This window comes from Equus przewalskii, chromosome 21, assembly GCF_037783145.1.
Source record: "Equus przewalskii isolate Varuska chromosome 21, EquPr2, whole genome shotgun sequence".
NCBI classification, from domain to species: domain Eukaryota; kingdom Metazoa; phylum Chordata; class Mammalia; order Perissodactyla; family Equidae; genus Equus; species Equus przewalskii.
This window is the reverse complement of record NC_091851.1, coordinates 24,205,067-24,226,135: the sequence shown is the minus strand read 5'-3', so window position 1 is coordinate 24,226,135 and position 21,069 is coordinate 24,205,067. Positions and strand designations below refer to the sequence as shown.

At 39.7% G+C, this 21,069-nt stretch overlaps 1 protein-coding gene across 5 annotated transcripts in view; it reads left to right on the top strand.

The window, feature by feature from the left end:
- CDK5RAP1 (CDK5 regulatory subunit associated protein 1) overlaps window positions 1-20,623 on the top strand; it is a 56,568-nt gene extending 35,945 nt beyond the window's left edge. For 4 of the 5 annotated variants that reach the window (XM_070588015.1, XM_008535869.2, XM_008535870.2 and 1 more), the window contains 3 exons: window positions 8,227-8,376; window positions 12,683-12,823; window positions 20,363-20,623. In XM_070588015.1, coding sequence (XP_070444116.1) covers window positions 8,227-8,376; window positions 12,683-12,823; window positions 20,363-20,443 — 372 coding nt within the window. In that variant the 3' untranslated portion in view covers window positions 20,444-20,623. Of the gene's footprint in view, window positions 1-8,226; window positions 8,377-9,009; window positions 9,366-12,682; window positions 12,824-20,362 lie in introns of those variants that run through there. The other variant, XM_070588016.1, reaches the window with a different exon arrangement.
- Window positions 20,624-21,069: the final 446 nt, after the last annotated feature.

The following is a 21,069-nucleotide window of genomic DNA, read 5'->3' as shown; positions in this document are numbered from 1 at the left end:
AAAGCTGACTGACGAATGACTGAACCCATGACCTTGGCCACCACTGTCACCCAGCTGCCATCAACCAAGCTAATTCATGTCTGTTAAAGCCCATTGCCTAGTGTTCTGTAGACACTGTAAGTGGGCCAATGTCTACATTCATGTCTCTTACAGAACTATTTCAGGGATGAAGCTTCAGCGAAGCTGTTTGGTTCCATTTTGCTTCTTTTCTGTATCACAGATATGCACGAGAAAGTCTGTATAGTGCTTGAGTTGGGAAATGGTTTTCAGTGTGTGGTAGAAGCATATCCTATGGGCACTGAATATGAGTGTTCACTTTGGGATCTAATTCCTAGGTTAGGGTTACAGTTATAGAGACTTAATCAAGTGGCCTAGTAGATGAGAGCAAGCCCTCAAATTGTGCCTCTCTCACTTAATAACTATGCGACCTTGGGAAAGGTCCCTGGTTTCTTCATCTGTGAAATGTGGATAACATTAGTACCAACCTTATCAGGTTATTTTGAGAATTATCATTTTGAGGATGATATGTATAAAGCATTTTGAGTAGTGCTTCGTAATAAGTGCACAATAGAGGTAAGTTGTTGTTAATAATAAGACAGAATAGAATAAATCCTGTAAGGGAATTCTATTTTAGAATTTTCTATCCATTCTCCATTTTCCTCTGTGGAAAATGTAGTTCTCTCAAAGGCAGATTGGTTTGAATGTCCAGACTTTGGTGTATAGATTTTTCTCTTATTCCCTACTTTTGTTTACCTCAGTGGTTCTCCAACTATATTATGAGTCCATATACATAAAGTAAAGACATTTATATTAACATGTATGCACAGTGTGGTTTTGGATGATTTAAAGGCTTTTCAAGGACAAATTTCTTTTTTTATGTCTAGGTAATACATACTCACGGTATAAAATTCAAAAGGTTGATGCAGTGTGCAGTGGAAAGTAGTAGTTCTTCCTTCTTCCTAGGTTGTCTGGTTTTTCAGTTCCTTCCCTGAAGGCACTGCTCTTAGCAATTTCTTCTATAACCTTCCAAAGACATTTCATGTATTTATAAACATATATGTATTCTTTCTACACCAAAGTTCTCATACATGTTAATCTATACCTTGCTTATTTCTGTTAAGAGTGTATTTTGGAGAGTAGTCATATCAGTACATATAGAACTATCTCATTATTTTATTATATTGAGGTCATAATAGTTTATAACATTGTGAAATTTCAGTTGTACACTACTATTTGCCAATCACCCTATAAATGTGCCCTTTTATCCCTTATACCCACCCCTTGACCTCCTTCCCCTCTGGTAACCACTAATCTGTTCTCTTTGTCCATGTGTTGGTTTATCTTCCATGTATGAGTGAAATCATATGGTGTTTGTCTTATGTTGTTTAACATAATACCCTCCAGGTCCATCCATGTTGTTGCAAATGGGACAATTTTGTCTTTTTTTTATGGTTGAGTAGTATTCCATTGTGTGTATATATACCACATCTTCTTTATCCAATCATTAGTTGATGGGCACTTGGGTTGCTTCCATGTCTTGGCTATTGTGAATAATGCTACAACGAACATAGGGGTGCATAAGTCTCTCTGTATTGTTGATTTCAAGTTCTTTGGGTAAATACCCAGTAGTGGGTTAGCTGGGTAGTATGGTATTGCTATTTTAAATTTTTTGAGAACTCTCCATACTGTTTTCTATAGTGGCTGCACCAGTTTACATTCCTACCAGCAGTGTATGAGAGTTTCCTTTTCTCCATATCCTCTCCAACATTTGTTAAAATGTCTTGGTGATTATAACCATTCTAATGGGTTTAAGGTGATATCTTAGTGTAGTTTTGATTTGCATTTCCCTGATGATTAGTGATGTTGAATTTCTTTTCATGTGCCTATTGGCCATCTATATATCTTCTTTGGAAAAATGCCTATTCATATCCTCTGACCATTTTTTGATTGGGTGGTTTGTTTTTTTGTTGTTGAGTTGTGTGAGTTCTTTATGTATTTTGGAGATTAATCTCATGTCAGATATATGATTTGCAAACATTTTCTCCCAGTTGGTGCACTGTCTTTTCATTCTGTTTTCTTTGCCTTGCAGGAGCTCTTTAGTCTGATGATGTCCCACTTGTTTATTTTTTCTTTTGTTTCCCTTGCCTGAGTAGACATAGTATTGGAAAAGATCCTTCTAAGACCCACGTCAAAGAGTCTACTGCCTATATTTTCTTCTAAGAGTTTTATGGTTTCACGTCTTGCCTTCAAGTCTTTGATCCAATTTGAGTTAATTTTTGTGTATGGTGAAAGGTAATGGTATGCTTTCATTCTTTTGCATGTGGTCGTCCAGTTTTCCCAGTGTCATTTTTTGAAAAGCCTTTCCTTTCTCCTTTATATGTTCTTAGCTTCTTTGTGGAAGATTAGTTGTCTGTGGATGTGTGATTTTATTTCTGGGCTTTCAGCTCTGTTCCATTGACCTGTGTGTCTGTTTTTGTACCAGTATCATGCTGTTTTGATTACTGTAGCCTTGTAGTACATTTTGAAGTCAGGGATTGTGATGCTTCCAGCTTTGTTCTTTTTTCTCAGGATTGCTTTAGCTCTTCTGGCTATTTTGTTGCCCCATATGAATTTTAGGATTCTCTGTTCTACTTCTCTGAAGAATGTCATTGGGATTCTGATTGGGATTGCATTGAATCTGTAGATTGCTTTAGGTAGTATGTATATTTAAATATATGTGCATGGAATATCTTTCTGTTTCTTGATGTCATCTTCAATTTCTTTCACTAACGTTTTATAGTTTTCAGTGTATAGATCTTTCACCTCTTTGGTTAAATTTATTCCTAGATATTTTATTCTTTTTGTTGCAATTGTAAATAGGATTGTATTCTTTCTTTAAAAAAAAAATATATATATAGTTTTTGAGGCAGATTACCTCTGAGCTAACATCTGCTGCCAATCCTCCTCTTTTTGCTGAGGAAGTCTGGCCCTGAGCTAACATCCGTGCCCATCTTCCTCTGCTTTATATGTGGGACACCTACCACAGCATGGCTTGACAGGCGGTGCCATGTCCACACCCGGGATCCAAACTGGCGAACGCAGGGCCGCCGAAGATGAACGTGCGCACTTAACCACTGGCCACCGGGCTGGCCCATGTTCTTAAATTCTCTTTCTGCCACTTCATTGTTAGTGTATAGAAACACAACTGATTTTGTTGCAGCTTTTTTTCCTGCAAGTTTATCATATTCATTTATTATTTCTAAAAGTTTTTTGGTTGATTCTTTAGAGTTTTCTCTATATAAAATCATGTCATCTGCAAAGAGTGACAGTTTCACTTCTTCCTTACCAATTTGGATCCCTTTTATTTCTTTTTCTTGCCTGATTGCTCTGGTTAGGACTGCCAATACTGTGTTGAATAAAAGCGGTGAAAGTGGGCATCCTTGCGTTGTTCCTATTCTTAGAGGGATAGGTTTCAGCTTTTCTCCATTGAGTATGTTATTAGCTGTGGATTTGTCTTATATGGCCTTTATTATGTTGAGGTACTTTCTTCTATAGTCATTTTATTCAGAGTTTTTATCATAAATGGATGCTATATCTTGTCAGATGCTTTCTCTGCATCTATTGAGATGATCATGTGGTTTTTATTCCTCATTTTGTTAATGTGGTGTATCACATTGATTGATTTGCAGATGTTGAACCATCCCTGTGTCTGGTATAAATCCCATGTGATCGTGGTGTATGATCCTTTTAATATATTGCTGTATTCAATTTGCTAATATTTTGTTGAGGATTTTTGCATCTGTGTTTATCAGTGATAGTGGCCTGTAGTTTTCCTTCTTTGTGTTGTCCTTGTCTGGCTTTGCGATCAGGGTGATGTTGACCTCGTAAAATGTGTTAGGAAGTGTTCCATCTTCTTCAACTTTTTGAAATAGTTTGAGAAGGATAGGTATTAAATCTTATTTGAATGTTTGGTAGAATTCTTCAGAGAAGTCATCTGGTCCTGGACTTTTGTTTTTTGGGGGGTTTTTGATTACTGTTTCAATCTCTTCACCTGTGATTGGCCTATTCAGATTCTCTATTTATTCTTTTTTTTTTTTTTAAAGATTTTCCCCTTTTTAGTTTTTTTTTAAAGATTTTATTTTTTTTTCCTTTTTCTCCCTAAAGCCCCCCGGTACATAGTTGTATATTCTTCATTGTGGGTCCTTTCTAGTTGTGGCATGTGGGACGCTGCCTCAGAGTGGTTTGATGAGCAGTGCCATGTCTGCGTCCAGGATTCGAACCAACGAAACACTGGGCCACCTGCAGCGGAGTGCGAGAACTTAACCACTCGGCCACGGGGCCAGCCCCATCTATTTATTCTTGATTCAGTTTTGGGAAATTGCATGAGTCTAAAAATTTATCCATTTCTTCTAGATTGTCCAATTTGTTGACATATAGTTTTTCATAGTATTCTCTGATATCCCTTTGTATTTCTGTGGTATCCATTGAAATTTCTCCTCTTTCATTTCTAATTTTATTTATTTGAATCTTCTCTCTGTTTTTCTTAGTGAGTCTGGCTAAGGATTTGCCAGTTTTGTCTATCTTCTCAAAGAACCAGCTCTTAGTTTCATTGATCATTTCTACTGTTTTTTGGTTTTGGTTGCATTTATTTCTGCTCTAATTTTTATTATTTCCCTCCTTCTGCTGACTCTGGGCTTTGTTTGTTTTTCTTTTTCTAATTCTGTTAGGTGTAGTTTAAGATTCCTTGTTTGAGATTTTTCTTGTTTGTCAAGGTTGGACTGTATTGCTATGAATTTCCCTCTTAGGACTGCTTTTGCTGCATCCCATGTGAGTTGGTATGGTGTATTTTCATTTGTCTCCAGAATTTTTTGATTTCTTCTTTAATTTCTTCAATGATCCATTGGTTGTTCAGTAGCTTGTTGTTTAGTCTCCACATGTTTGTCACTTTCACAACTTTTTTTCTTATAGTTGATTTCTAGTTTGATAGCATTATAGTTGGATTGATATGATTTCAATCTGCTCACATTTATTGAGGCTTCCCCTGTTTCCCAACATATGCTCTGTCCTTGAGAATGTTCCATTTGCACTTGAGAAGAATGTGTATTCTGTTTTTGGATGGTGTGTTCTCTATATATCTATTAAGTCCATCTGGTCTAGTTTTTCATTTTATTCCACTATTTTCTTGTCCACTTTCTGTCTGGATGACCTATTCATTGATGTTAGTGGGGTGTTAAGGTCTCATATTATTATTGGGTTGTTGTTAATATCTCTTTTTAGATTTGTTAATAGTTACTTTATGTACTTTGGTGCTCCTGTGTTAGGTGCATATATGTTTATAAGTGTTATGTCTTCTTGGTGGAGTGTTCCTTGGATCATTATATACTGCCCCTCCTTGTCTTTCATTGCCTGTTTTATTTTGAAATCTGCTTTGTCTGATGAAAGTATGGCAACACTGCTTTCTAATGTTTGCCATTAGCTTGGAGTATCATCTTACTTCCCTTCATTCTGAACCTGTGTTTGTCTTTAGAGCTGTTTCCTGGAGGCAGCATATTTTTCCTCGTTTTTTAATCCATCCTGCCTCTCTGTGTCTTTTGATTGGAGAATTCAATCCATTTACATTTAGAGTGAATATTGATATATGAGTGCTTAATGCTACCATTTTATCACTGGTTTTCCAGTTCTGTATTTCCCTTATTTCTCATCCCATGTATTTTGGACTGCCAATTCAGTTTGGAAGTTTTCTATGATGGCTTTCTCAGTTTTCTCTTTATTTATCATTTGTGTCTGTGTTCTGATTATTTGTTTAGTCATTATCATGAAGTTTGTATTAAAAATCTCATAGATGAGATAGTCCATTTTCTGATAGCCTATTTCCTTAGTTTAGCTGATTCCATCCCTCTTCTCTTTCCCTTCTAAGTTATTGTTGCCACAACTTCTTCTGTCTTGTCTTGTGAGTTTGTAGTTAAAATGATGAAATTAAAGTTATTTTTGATGTTTTCCTTCCCTTATCTTTAATGTTATAATTAAGGGTTTGCTAATCTATTCTGATAGAGAGCTGCAATTTTCTGATTTTTGTCTGCCTATTTATCTCCTTGCTCAAAGCTTTCTAAACCCTTTATTTTATTTTTTTTTCAGGTTTGAGACCTTTCTTGATCATTTCTTGTTTTTTGGGGGGCTGTCTTGTGGCAGTGAACTTACTCAGCTTTTGTTTATCTGGGAAAGTTTTTGCTTTGCCATCATATCTGAAGAATATTTTCCCTGGATAGAGTATTCTTTGTTGAAAGTTTTTATGTTTCACAATTTTAAATATATCATTCCACTCTCTCCTAGCCTGTAAGGTTTGTGCTGAGAAATATGCAGAAAGCCTGATAGGGGTTCCTTTGTAAGTTATTTTCTTCAGCCTTGCTGACCTTAATATTTTTTCCTTGTCATCGACTTTTGCTAGTTTTATTACTATATGTCTTGGAGAAGGTCTTTTTACATTGATAGAATTAGGAGTTATATTAGCTTCTTTTACTTGTAATTCCAGCTTCTTCTCCAGGTTTGGGAAGTTCTCAGCTATTATTTCTTTGACCAAGCTTTCTGCTCCATTCTCTCTCTCTTCTCCCTCTGGAATACCTATCATCTTTATGTTGCATTTCCTAATTGAGTCAGATATTTCTCGGAGAATTCCTTAATTTCTTTTTAGTCTTTGTTCTGTCTCTTCCTCCATTTGAAGCATTTCTATATTTGTCTCCTCCAGAGTGCTCATTCTTTCCTCCATAATATCAGCTCTGTTATTCAAGGATTCCTGATTTTTCTTTTTCTCATTCATTGTATTTTTCATCTCCAACATTTCTGATTGGTTTCTCTTTATAGTTTCAATCTGTTTCGTGAAGAATTCCCTCTGCTTGTTAATTTTTTTCCCGATTTCATTGAACTATCTAAATTTTCTTTTAACTCATTGAGTTTTTTTATGATAGCTGTTTTGAATTCTTTGTCTTTTAGATTATAAATTTCTGTGCCTTCAGGATTGATTTCTGGGTGCTTGTCATTTTCCTTTTGGTCTGGAGAATTAACATATTTCTTCATACTGTTTGGTGGGGTGGATTTGTGTCTTTGCATAGTGAGAGTTTCTGGTTGCAGATTCCACCTGCCACCACTAGGGGAGGGGATCAGGAGCTGTGTATTCTGAGCCCGCAGCTATCCCTGGTGTCTGTGCCAGTCCTTTGGAATCTATGCTGACAGAGCCCATCTGTGATTGCCTGCTCACAGCTGCTGCTTTTCTAACGTATGCACAGGTGCTCTGGTTGGGGTCACTTGCTCTGGCCACTTGGCAGAGCTGGAGTGCTGGGCAGGGGGAAGGGCACTTTCTTTCACCTGCGTGATCCCGGGGGTGTTCTCACTCTGTCCTTGCTGTCTGCCTTCCTGGGGTTCTGGCTTGACGAAGACAGCACCGCAAATGCTTAGCCTCCTCTGTGTGGGGCTTTCCCATGGCTAGGAGGCAGCTTGGGGAGTGAAGGCATTCCCACGGAGAGCCTCCTCCTGCTCCCTCTTATCTCAGAGCCACGCACAGTCCTGCTCAGTAGATCGCTGCTGGGGAGGGAGAGGAGATCCCCTTACCTCCTTCCACTTCCTCCTGGGGGTTCCAGCACCTCCACCTTCAGACATATGGCTGCGTGGGTCTCTCAGACATCTTTTGTTTTGTGTATGTCCTCTCTTGGTTTACAAATGTCCTTTTCGGTGTATCTTACGGGGGAGATTCTGAGGGAAGAGCCCACACTGCCTTGATGCTGATGTGTATCCTATCATTCTTTTTAATAACTGTGTGATATTCTATTGTGTAGATAAACCATAATTTGTTTTACTGGTTACCTATTAATAAACATTTAGGCTGCTTTGCATCTTGTGTCTTTATAAACACTGTATGTGAGTTATTTAGTATATGTACACATGTAACTTTTATCCTAAGGATATCCTAAGGATAAAGGTTACCTTTGTATTCTATAAAAATATCAGCAATTTTGAGTTTATGGTTTTCATGTACTAAATTTAGAATTTAACCCTTGTAAAAATGCGACTCTACTGCATAGTTAGGTTTTTCTCTTAGATGGCTCCTAGAGCTAGAGAACCATCCTGGCATGGCTTGGGTTTCTGTACATATGTCTGTAAGTTGCAGGTGGAATGAACATGGTCACCCTCTCTGCTTCAAGAATGGATTCTACCAGTCCTTGGTCACCTCCATCTTCTTCCTTTTTGTTTTTGTAGAAGACACGGGCGTATCACAGGCTGAAGGATGATGTTCCAGAAGAGGTAAAATTAAGGCGTTTGGAGGAACTTATCACTGTCTTCCGAAAAGAAGCAACAAAAGCCAACAAGACCTCTGTGGGTTGTACCCAGCTGGTGCTGGTTGAGGGGGTGAGGCCATATATATATTTATATTTTTTGTTTGTTTGCTTTTTATTTTTTAAGACCCAGTATATCTCCCTTTATTTAGATCTTCTTTAATTTCCTTATGACTTTTTGTATTTTTCAGCACGCAGATCCTGTACATGTTTTATTGGATTTGCATCTAAATATTTTGGGGTTTTTTTTGAGCTATTGTAATTACTATTTTTAATTTTGGGTGTCCATGTGTTCATTGCTATTATATAGAAATAATTGATTTTGTTTACTTGTGACCTAGCTGAATTCACTTAATAGTTCTAGTAGGTTTTGAGTAGTTTGCTTGGAATTTTCTGTGGAGATAATTATGTCATTGTAGTCTTTCTTCCTTCCTGATGGCCCAGGTTCCTTCTTTTATCGTTTTCTTTCTGTTTAGAGAATTTACATTGACAGTGGCAGCAGATTCAGTTTTCCTTTGTCTTAGGATGTCTTGATTTCTCCTTCATTCCTGAAAGATATTTTTGTACTTGGTGGAAGGATTAGGGAAAAATATGTCTACTGCATCTTTCTGGAAGCAGTATTATGTGTATATTTTTAGAATCAATTTTATTGTCTGTCTTCAATGCTTTTTTTTGTGTTTCCTTTTTTTTTTCTTTCTTTTTTTAGCCCTGAGCTAGCATCTGCTGCCAATCCTCTTCTTTTTGCTGAGGAAGATTGGCCCTGAGCTAACATCCATGCCCATCTTCCTCCACTTTATGTGTGTGACACCTGCCACAGCATGGCTTGATAAGCGGTATGTCGGTCTGCACCTAGGATCTGAACCAGTGAACCCCATGCTGCTGAAGCAGAACGTGTGAATTTAACTGCTGTGCCACCAGGCCGGCTCCTGTCTTCAATCCTTGTTTTAGTTACACTTACTTAGACATGTACTGCATTTCAGGAAGTTTGGGTTTCCGGTAGCTTCTATTGTAAAGCCTGGGAGCCTGGCCATCATATACAGCACTAAAGAGACAGGGTATGAGGTGAGTTTGGAAACCCGACTTTTTGTGAAGCTGCATGCTGCAGCCAGTGGAGAGAAGGGGAAAGAGAGAGACATGGCCCTTTCTGTGCCTTCCCCCATGTCCTGATTTGAGAGAGTCCTGCTTCCTTCCTTAGGATATGGCAGCATCAAAGCCACCATTTGCCTGGTAATTGTGCTTGTTAGAACTCTTTAGTAGTGAGTAACAGTGGGAAATCTGTTCAAGTCATTCAGCCTAAGCCAGAACTAATTTTATCTTGTACCAGACTTCAGGGATGTGCGTGGAGCCCAAGGGCAGGAATACTGCCAGGTGTCTGGAAGGGACTACCAGCCTGGGAATCCCTTGCGGCTCAGACTTCCTGGTCTCCTCTTCAGGCCAGCTTTTCTTGCTACTTCACCTGTGTGGCAGAGTACAGCGGCCTTATAGTTCCTGTGTTTCACTTTGTAGTTCTGGTTATTCACAGACCAAAGTTGTGTGTCTCAGCCCCAATTCACATTTCCAATATAGATATAGAGAGAGTAGTACAATGGATGCCCAGATACTCATTAGCCAGCCTTAACAATTGTCAATACAGTGTTAATCGTGGCTAATCTTGTTCCATCTCTTCTGCCCCCACTGAGTTTTTTTGAAGCAGGTATAAGACATCATATTATTTTGTCAGTAAATATTTCAGTATATATCTCTAAAAGGTAAGACTTTTTTTTTTTTTAAAAAAAAGACAATCCTATTATCATATCTGAAATAATTGACAGTAGTTTCTTAATATTATCAAATATCTAGTCAGTGTTCCAGTTTCCCTGTTTGTCTTATAAATGTTCTTTTACAGTTGATTTGTTCAAATCATGGAGCCTGAACACACTCTCTTTTTAAAAATTTGTTGTAAAACAATCACATACTAATAGACAAATTGCAAGTATAGTACAAAGAACTTTTTTTCTTAGAATCCATTTGAGAGTAAGTTGCTGATTTGATATTCCTAATCCCCCAAATACTGTAGTGTGTGTCTGATACAAACGGACATTCTCCTACATAACCTAGTCCAACCATCAACATCAGGAAGTTAGCCTTGTCTGAATACATCCAATCCTCAGGCCCCATTTAAGTTTCCCTACTTGTCTCAGAACCGTCCTTTGTAGGAAAAGGATTTGATTCAGTCTCACATGTTTCATTCATTGTCATGTCTCTTTAGTCTCCATTAGTCTAGAATAGCTCCTTAGTCTTTCTTTGGCTTTCATAATCTTGACACTTGAAGATGATAGGCCAGTTATTTTGTAGAGTGTTCCTCAATTTGAGTTTGTCTGATGAGTTTTCTCATGATAAGATTCAGTTTATGCAATTTTAGGCAGGAATACCAGAGAAATGTTGTGTTCTTGTAATTGTATCTTATGAAGTGACATACAACTTTTTTCTTTTGCCTTTTTTGTGCTTTTTTTTTTATTATATATATATTTTTTTTATTAAGGTTATAAAAGTTAACATCTTTGTAAAATTACAGTTGTACATCATTATTAGTCATGTTGTAAGTATACCACTTCACCCCTAGTGCCCTCCCCCCACCCGCCTTTCCCCTGGCAACCACCGATCAGTTCTCTTTGTCCATATGTTAATTACCACCTATGAGTGGAGTCATACAGAGTTTGTCTTTCTCTGTCTGGCTTATTTCACTCAACATAACACCCTCAAGGTCTATCCATGTTGTTGTGAATGGGACGACTTTGTCCTTTTTTATGGCTGAGTAGTATTCCATTGTATATATATACCACAACTTCTTTATCCAGTCATCAGTTGCTGGGCACTTAGGTTGGTTCCATGACTTGGCTATTGTGAATAATGCTGCAATGAAGATAGTGGTGCATGGAACTTCTGGAATTGCTGATTTCAGGTTCTTAGGATAGATACCCAGTAGTGGGATGGCTGGGTCATAAGGTATTTCTATTCTTAACTGTTTGAGGAATCTCCATACTGTTTTCCATAGTGGCTGCACCAGTTTGCATTCCCACCAACAGTGTGTGAGGGTTCCATTTTCTCCACAGCCTCTCCAACATTTGTCACTCTTGGTTTTGGATATTTTTGCCATTCTAACAGGTGTAAGGTGATATCTTACTGTAGTTTTGATTGCATTTCCCTGATGATTAGTGATGATGAGCATCTTTTCATGTGTCTATTGGCCATCCATATATCTTCTTTGGAGAAATGTCTGTTCATGTCCCCTGCCCATTTTGTAATTGGGTTGTTTGATTTTTTATTGTTGAGTTGTGTGAGTTCTTTGTATATTATGGAGATCAACCCTTTATCGGATAAATAACTTGTGAATATTTTTTCCCAATTAATGGGCTGTTTTTTTGTTTCAATCCTGTTTTCCCTTGCCTTAAAGAAGCTCTTTAGCCTGATGAAGTCCCATTTGTTTATTCTTTCTATTGTTTCCCTCATGTGAGGGGTTATGGTGTCTGTGCATATTTCTGCAGCTCTTTTTCTGCTTAGCTCCCCCTCTCTAGAACTTGCTCCACAGTGTCTAGCTCTTACAAGTTCTCTGAACTCTGATGCCTCTTTTCTCAATTCAGAGAGAACTACCATGCTCTGCCTTTAGATCTCCCTCCCTGCTTTGCATTCTCTGGTCTGGCGTGTGCCTTCTGGCAGAATGCGGAGATGATTGGAGGGCTCATCTCATTTGTTTTCCTTCTTTTAGGGATCACAGTCTTGCATAATCTGTTGTCCAATATCTGGAAATAGTTGTTTCATGTATTTTTTCCAGTTTCCTGGTTATTTAAGGCTGGAGGATAAATTTGGTTCTTTTCACTTCATCATAGTTGGAAGAGGAAGACTTGTGTATATTCTAGAAGTTAACACTCTCATACTGGTTTTATTCCCCTCTTCTCGTCTTCTGCAAGTTGTGATGGAGACTCTGGCTTCGAGTCTACCTATTCATTAGGGGCAGGTGACCCAGGCCAAACAGCCCCAGAACATTACTCAGTGATTACTGTGAGACTGGGTAAAGTGACAGTTGGTTTGCTAAGCACATTATCTATATATCCTTGGCTTCAGGCCTGTTGGAGTTCTGTTCCTGCAGAAGGTAATTCTGCAAAGACTCAGTGATTGAGTCATTCATTAACATAGAGTTGTCCAAACTTTATGAAGTTTCTGTTGTGTGCTGTGTACTGCCCTTGTTGGTGAAGCAGCAGGAAACACTTACTGATTCCTTGGTTAAGGAATGCTCTATGAGTAAGACCCTTGGGGATCTGAGAAAGGGAAGGCATAATTTCTGACCTCCAAGAACTGATGACTGTTACAGATTCATAAACTCTCCTCTCTTCTTTCTGCAGCACAGTAAACGCTCTTCCACTGACCTGTGTGGCCGGAATGATGGAAACCTTAAGGTGATCTTCCCTGATGTGGAGATAGAGGATGTCACTAACTCTGGGCTCAGGGTCAGAGCTCAGCCTGGGGACTATGTGCTGGTGAAGGTAAGGTGTGCTGTTGCACTTCTGGCTTGCACTGTGAAATGGGTGTTGGATTGGATAATTTCGGGGGAATGGATTTTTTTCCTGGAGAAATTCTTGAGTAAAATAAAAATCTCTTCTCAACCTGAACATTCAACCTGAGGACACCTTGAATTGAGTTTTAAACTGCTCCTAACTAATTAGTGCCTTCTCGTTTTTCTTCTCTCTTCTCCTTCCCTGAAAGGGTTCTTTCTGGGGATTTGATGAGGTTGGAATACATAATGGTATATAGTTTCCTGTTGCCGAGAGGCCAGGAAGTGTAAGTGATCTTGAGTGAGTTGATAGTTGTCTGTGTCGCAGGTCATCATGCCCTTCGAGGTCTCTGATGCCCCAGCATCCCAAACTTACATGTCCTCCAGGTGCCTGTGTTCCTTCCCTGGAGCCGATCTAGTTGAATGGCCATGGGATTTCCCCTTTCTTCCCTCCTTCCTTTCTCCTTTTCTTCTTACATTACTGCAGGACTGCCACTCTCATCTTCCTTTCTCTGGTCCTCATGTCCACTTTGCCCCAGATCAGAGGCTGGCAGGACATGTACTGATGAGGTAGGCAGGAGCAAAGTGCTTCTCCAACCCTGAGCTCTGGAGCATCTGCAAGAGAGAGATGGAGTAGGGGGATTCTTTTTCTGCTGATGTCGGTCAGTGTTATGTCCTCCTCCCTGTTCTTTATTGCCTCGCCCTCTGCTCTACTCTCTGTCCTCACTCTTAGTGTCACCTTTGTTGTGAGTCATGGGAGCCATGGTCCATGGCTTGCAGCTGAGAAAGGCTCACTCCCCTGGCATGTAACTTCTTTGGGTTGGCCTGGAAGTTTATGACCACTCAGAATTTTTCTGTTCCTTCCATCTGACAAAAACTTAAAACATAATTTGTAGGTTGGGGACTTTATGATCCCACTGCCTTCTGGCCTTGTCCTGCCTGAGGATTGTCTTACTTTAAACATTAATGTGATTGCTCTGGAAACAGTCCCTCCTAAGGCTTTTCCGTTTATTCTTTGTTCTTTTTTATTTTGGACACTGTCTTGTTTTCTTATTTCTCTGTCTTCTGAATGTTCCTTGTTTGATTTTTAGTCACTTTCCCACAGCTCCTCCTGCTTTCTTTCCACTGTAGCTAAGGGTTGCTTGAAAAATGGGATGAGATTGGTGGGCTGGGTTGTACTGTTAATATCATATTCTTTTGTAAAATGGGAAAACTTCATTTGTCAAGAAAGAGAGGGATGCTGTGTTACTTGGGACTCTTTTTTTGTTCCCAAGTGACATAAACTCCTCAGGTAAGATTTAGTGGAAGGATCAAAATGAAGGAGGAGCTGTGGAACCAGAAGTATGCTGGCTCTCTCTGTCGCTCATCTCTGCTGTTCTCATTTCTTTCCACTCAGAGTCTCTGGGCTGTTTGAGAACCATAAATCAAATTTCACTTTCGTGCATCCCTTTCTTCTATGGTGCTTACTTGGCTAAACCCAACCCTGCTGAAAGCGGTTAACTGCTTACTGTGCATCTGCACCCTTGCAGCTGAATGTTGCTGGGGAAAAGCACACAGTTAATATGTATTACATGGATTAGGTCAGACGATGGTTGTTGAAAACTCAAAATATAGTGCTTTAAATAAGGTAGGAGTTATCTTTCTCATAAAACCCTAGATATGGAAGGTCCAGAACTGGTGATTGTGATGGCTCCATGATCATCAGGAATCCAGGCTCCTTCTCTCTTTTGCTCTACTGTGTGTGGCCTCCATTCTCAAGGTCCTCTCTTGATCCACAATGGTGGCTCCAAGCCACCACGTCCGTGTTCTAGTTAGCGGGAAGGAGGAAGAAGTGAGGGGAGGGCATGCCCTCTTCCTTTCAACATTCTTTGTATGAGTTTCGCATTTTATTTCCGCCGTAGTAACAGACCACACCAGGCTGCAAGGAGGCTGAGAAGTGTGTTCTTCATTCTGAATGACCAGGGGCGCAGCTAAATCTTGGGAGTTTTGTTACTGAGGAAGAAGAGGAGAAATGTTGGGGACAAGAAAAAGTCTCTGCCACATTGAACGCAAATGCATTTAGTTCAAATTCATGACCTTAAAACTCAAATGAGCACTCAGCATGGCTCTGAAATCCTTATCCTACTGTATTTCCCTGGTAAATTGACTTTCCCACTTTCTTCTTAAATCTTCACTTACCTATACAAACTCTAGTCTCAACTGATGTCTCTGCCTATTTCATGAAACCTCATTGTCGCATCATTATTTCCACCAGCTCACTCATATGTCTACTCACACATGCTGTCTGCTCACATGGGACTGTTTAGGAAGTGTCTTCATCTTCTGTCATGCTGCCCCTTGTGCCTTCTTTTCCATTCCTTCCTATCCTCAAGAGATTTGCATTTATCTCCTTTTTCTCTTACATCTTAAACTTCATGTGGCCAAAATAGAATGAATCCTTCCCACTTTCTTGCAATTTTCTTCTTTTTTAGCCTTTCCCATCTCAGTAAATGGCACCACTCAGATGCTCAAGCCACACATGTAGGAGTCATCCTAGATACTTGCTTTCCTGCACTCCAACAGCAGCCTGTCTGTTTCAGCTCTACCTATGGAATGCATCTTGAACCTGACCATTTCTTTCCATCTCCAAGCCACCGTCATTTCTTGGCTGGGAGATTATAGTTGCCTCCTCACTGGTCTCTTGCTTCTATATTTAAAGAATGAATTATTTTACTGAATCATATCATAAATGTAGAAAATTGCCCACGTGATAAGTGTACTACTTGATGAATTATTATAAAGTATTATTATTTATATGGTATTTCTAATACCATAATAGTTCAGTTTTGCTTGTTTTTATTGTTATAAAATTGAATCATACAATATATATTTTTGGTGCCTGTCTTCTTTCCCTCAATCTTATGTTGTGCAATTCATGCATGATTATATTTATCCATATTATATGAATAGACCACAATTTATTTATGCATTGTACTGTCGATGGCCATTTTGGTTGTTTCTAGTTTTGTGCTATTATGAATGGAATTGCTATGAATTTTCCTGAACATGTGTTTTAGTGCACATATGTATTCATTTCTGTTGGGTATATGGCTTAGAGTTGCTGGGTCATGGGGTGTGTCCAAGGGAAATAGCCAAAGTGATTGTAGCATTTTACACTCCCACTGGCAGTGCATGAGAGTTCCAGAGGCTTCATATTCCCTGCTTCCATTCTTGCCGTCTGCTAGTCTGTCTGCCCATGGCAGTCATCATACCCTTGCTAAATCAGATCACTCACTCCTCTGCTTAAGCCTTCCAGTGGCTTGTTATTGGAGCCAAATGTAGGGTGTCCAAGGCCTTATATGATCTGTCCCAGCTACCTCTCCAACCTCTACTCTTCTTATTCTCTCTCCTCCAGCCTTGGTGGCTTTCCTTTTGCCCCTCACACCTAATTCTGGTGTCAGAGACTTTGGACATGCTGTTGCTTGGGAGGCTCTTGATCTTTGCCTGGCCACCTTCTTTTACTAGGTTCTCTCTCGAATGTCACCTCCCTGAGAGGCTTTGTCTTTACAGAAGCTAAAGCAGCTTCCCTCTGCCTTGCTCTTGTTACTTTTTACCCCAGTAGCCCATTTTATCTTTGTAGCACTTTTCAGTGCCTGAAATCATCTTTGTTTGTTTACATATTTGTTGTCTGTCTTCTCCTGAAAGTACCTTTGAGGGCAGGGAAAACATCTGTTTTGTTCATCTGGATACCTCTAGCATCTAGGACATTTCCTAGAACATAATAAGCACTCAGTAAATATTTACTAATGGACTGACTTGTTCTCATGGTAAGAAATGAGACTACTCGTTACTTTGTCACATGCTTTCAACTCTCAGAGAGATAAAAGAGCCTTTCTCACCAAATTTTGGCCATTAATATCCTAAGGAAGGATTTGACTGGTACATCCTGGATCATGGCTTACCCCTGGAGTATCAGGGCCGGGTCTGTGATGGGCAGCTCATGCTGAACCTTACCGTACCAGTTGGTGCTGGGGAGGAGCCATCTCTCAAGAGAAAAGGAGAAGTGGCTATTTGGGACTGAACTATTTCGGACTTCTTAAATTATGTACATTATCTTGCATCAGATGTCTCTTCCTCCCAGGATTGGGGGCACCCAGGAACCATGCAGTCTCTGCTGGCCTGTCATCTCCCTCAGATCCCTTTTGGTCACCTCTCTGCTGGAGGCTCCACATTAAGTCCCTAAAGTACAGTCCTAGTTACCGTGCCTTCTTCTCAATTTTATTTATCTTCTCAAGGAACCAGCTTCTTGTTTCATTGATCCTTTCTACTGCCTTTTTTGTTTTAGTAACATTTATTTCTGCTCTGATTTTTATTATTTCTCTCCTTCTGCTGACTTTGGGCTTTCTTTTTCTAATTCAGTTAGGTGTAGTTTGAGATTGCTTATTTGGGATTTTTCTTCTTTTTTAAGGTGAGCCTGTATTGTGATGAATTTCCCTCTTAATATGGCTTTTGCTGCATCCCATATGAGTTGGTATAGCATGTTATCATTTTCATTTGTCTCTAGATTTTTTTTTAAGATTTTACTTTTCCTTTTTCTCCCCAAAGCCCCCCGGTACATAGTTGTGTATTTTTACTTGTGGGTCCTTGTAGTTGTGGTATGTGGGACGCTGCCTCAGCATGACCTGATGAGCGGTGCCATGTCCACGCCCAGGATCTGAACCGGCGAAAGCCCGGACCGCCAAAGCGGAGCATGCGAACTTAACCACTCGGCCACGGGCCGGCCCTTATGTCTCCAGATATTTTTTTGATCTCTCCTTTAATTTCTTCAATGATCCATTGCTTGTTCAGTAGCATGTTGTTTAGTCTCCACATCTTTGTCCCTTTCTCAGCTTTTTTCTTGTAATTAATTTCTAGCTTTATAGCATTGGGATCACAAAAGATGCCGGTTATTATTTCCATCTTAAATTTATTGAGGCTTGCCTTGTTTCCCAACATATGGTCTATCCTTGAGAATGTTGTGTGTGCTCTTGAGAAGAATGTGTATTCTGCTGTTTTAGGATGGAGTGTTCTTTATATGTCTATTGAGTCTAACTGGTCTAGCTTTTCATTTAATTCCACTGTTTCCTTGTTGATTTTTTGTCTGGATGATCTATCCATTGATGTGAGTGGGGTGTTGAGGTCCCCTACTATTATCATGTTATTTTTGATATCTTCTTTTAGGTTTGTTAATAGTTGCTTTATGAACTTTGGTGCTTCTGTGTTGGGTGCATAGATATTTACACGTGTTATTTCTTCTTGATGGAGTGTCCCTTTTATCATTATATACTCCCCTCTTTGTCTCTCTTTACCTGCCTTATCTTGAAGTCTACTTTGTCTGATATAAATATTGTGACACCTGCTTTCTTTTGTTTGCCATTAGCTTGGAGTATTGTCTTCCCACTCCTTCACTCTGAGCCTGTGTTTGTCATTGAAGCTGAGATGTGTTTCCTGGAGACAGCATATTGTTGGGTCTTGTTCTTTAATCCATCTCACCACTCTGTGTCTTTTGATTGGAGAATTCAATCCATTTACATTTGGGGTGATTATTGATCTATGAGGGCTTAATGCTGCCATTTTATGACTCGTTTTCCATTTCTCCTGCATTTTCTTTGTTTCTCGTCCTGTGTATTTTGGTATACCTATTGAATTATGTATGTTTTTATGTTGTGTTTCTTTGTTTTATCCTTATTTATTATTTGTGTCTCTGTTCTGCTTTTTTGTTTAGTGGTGACCGTGAAGTTTCTATTCAAAATCTCGTGGATATGATAGTCCCTTTTCTGATGGCCTCTTATTTCCTTAGACTAAACTGGTTCAGTCCTTTTCCTCTTCCCCTCCTAAGTTGTTTTTCTCACATTTTATTCCATCTTGTGTTGTGAGTTTGTGATTAAAATGACAGAATTATCTTTGTTTTTGGTGTTTTCTTACCTTTATCTTTAGTGCTATACTTTAGTATTTGCTAGCCTATTTTAATTTTGTCTACCTATTTATCTCTTTACTCTTTGCTTTTTAACCCTTTCCTCCCTTTTTTTTGTCAGGTATGAGGGCCTTCTTGAGGATTTCTTGTAGGAGGAGTCTTGTGGCTGCAAACTCCCTTAGCTTTTGTTTGTCTGGGAAAGTTTTTATTTCTCCATCATATCTGAAGGATGTTTTCGCTGGATAGAGTATTCTTGGCTGAAAGTTTTTGTCCTTCAAAGATGTAAATATGTCATTCCAGTCTCTCCTAGCCTGTAAAGTTTCTGCAGAGAAATGCCCTGAAAGCCTGATAGGGGGTCCTTGTAGGTTATTTTCGTCTGCCTTGCTGCCCTTAGTATTCTTTCTTTTTCATTCACTTTTGGCGGTTTCACTACGAGATGCCTTGCAGTAGGTCTTTCTACGTGGACGTATGGAGGAGATCAGGTAACCTCTTCCACATGGATTTCCCTCTCCTTCCCTAGGTTTGGGACGTTCTCTGCTATTATTTCTTTGAACGTGCTTTCTGCTCCATTATGCTCCTTTTCTTCTCCTCTGGAATACCTGAAATTCTTATGTTGCATTTCCTAATTGAGTTGGATATTTCTCAGAGATGTTCTTCATTTCTTTTTAGTCTTACTTCTCTCTCCTCGTCTATCTTGAGCATTTCAACATGTCTGTCTTCGATTATTCTCATGCACTCCTCTATGCTGTCCACTCAAGCATTCCGGGAATCCATATTTTGTTTTATTTATTCCATTGTGTCTTTGATCTTTAATATTTCTTATTGATTCTTCTTTATAATTTCAGTCTCTTTTGTGAAGTAGCTTCTGAACTTGTTGAATTGTTTGTCTGCATTGTCTTTTACCTTGTTGAGTTTTTTGATGATAGCTTTTTTGAATTTTTTTCATTTAGATTACATATTTCTTTGTCTTCAGGAGTGATTTCTGGGTACTTGGTATTTTCTCTGTTTTTATGCATCCTGGTATTATTTGGTTGCAGTTACCACCTGTTACCACTGGGTGGGGGTCAAGAGCCACATATTCTGAGCCCTCTGCCTTCCACTGAGATCCCAGGTGCTGGGAGGGTAGGAGGAGGGGTACTTTCTCATGCTTGCTCTTGGAGTTTTCTGGCTCTGCTCTCGCTATCTGCTCTCCTGTGGTGTTGGCTTGATGAGGTCATCCCCTGAGAAAGCTTTGCCCCTGGTAGAGGGCTTCCCTGTAGGCTGCAAGGGCCTTGATGTTCCCGTGAAGGGGCTTGTCCTCCCCCCATTCCTTCCCTCTTGGAGGCCACCCATGGTCCCAGATCACAATCTTTAGGGGAGGGAGTGAAGTTTTCTCTTACCCCATTCCACCTCCTCTGAGGGGGGTTCCAGCCTTTCCACTGTCTGTCATATGGCTGCTTGGGTCTCAGACGTGTTTTGTGTTGTGTTTGGATGTCCTCTGTTGGAGTATGTATGTCTTTTTTGTTGTATGGTGGAGGGGAGAGATTACCGGGATAGCTCACTCTGCCATGATGCTGACGTCATTCTTACCTTGCCTTCTTCTGACTGGTTTTCTTTCAGATCACCTCTGCCAGCTCTCAGACACTTAAAGGACATGTTCTCTGCAGGACCACTCTGAAGGGCTCCTCAGCATATTGTTAACCTGAGTGGATGGCCTCAGAGTTGACGTGAGCGGTTGTTCAGATTGGGCACTGAAAGAAAGAGGTAATGAAGCTTTGGAGATAAGCTGCAAGTGGTGAAGCCACATTATGTCAAATGGAAAATGCACTTCCTTGCTGCTGCGTGGACAGCTTTTACAGTCATTAAATTTACCTAAAATCATCCCTTTGTCTCTCTTCTTTTATTTTATTTTTGCCTTGGTTACTGTTTCTGGAATTTTCCTTACAGTGTCTGTTTTAAGTGTTTCCCAACCCAGTTTCTGCTGTGGACACTGATAACCATTCTGATTTTCTCCCCTGGGCCCTAGGAGTTAGAGACTGAAGGAGGGGAGGTGAAGAGAACCATTTGCTTGGGAAAAACTGCTCTAGATCTTGCTCTCGTTTTGGTTTGATGACAGTGACTCAGCTGCCTTTCTCCTCACTTTATTCTCATATTTTACCTGAGGATTTCCCTCATGGAGCTCTTTTTTAGCTTGTCAGTTCATTCTTTGCTGTCAACTCTGACAGCACTTGGACATTGGAACAGTGTGGGGAAATGTCATTACCTGCTAATAGGCCTGATCAGTCATTCTTGGCCCATTCACTACCAAGATTGTGTCATTTTGTGGA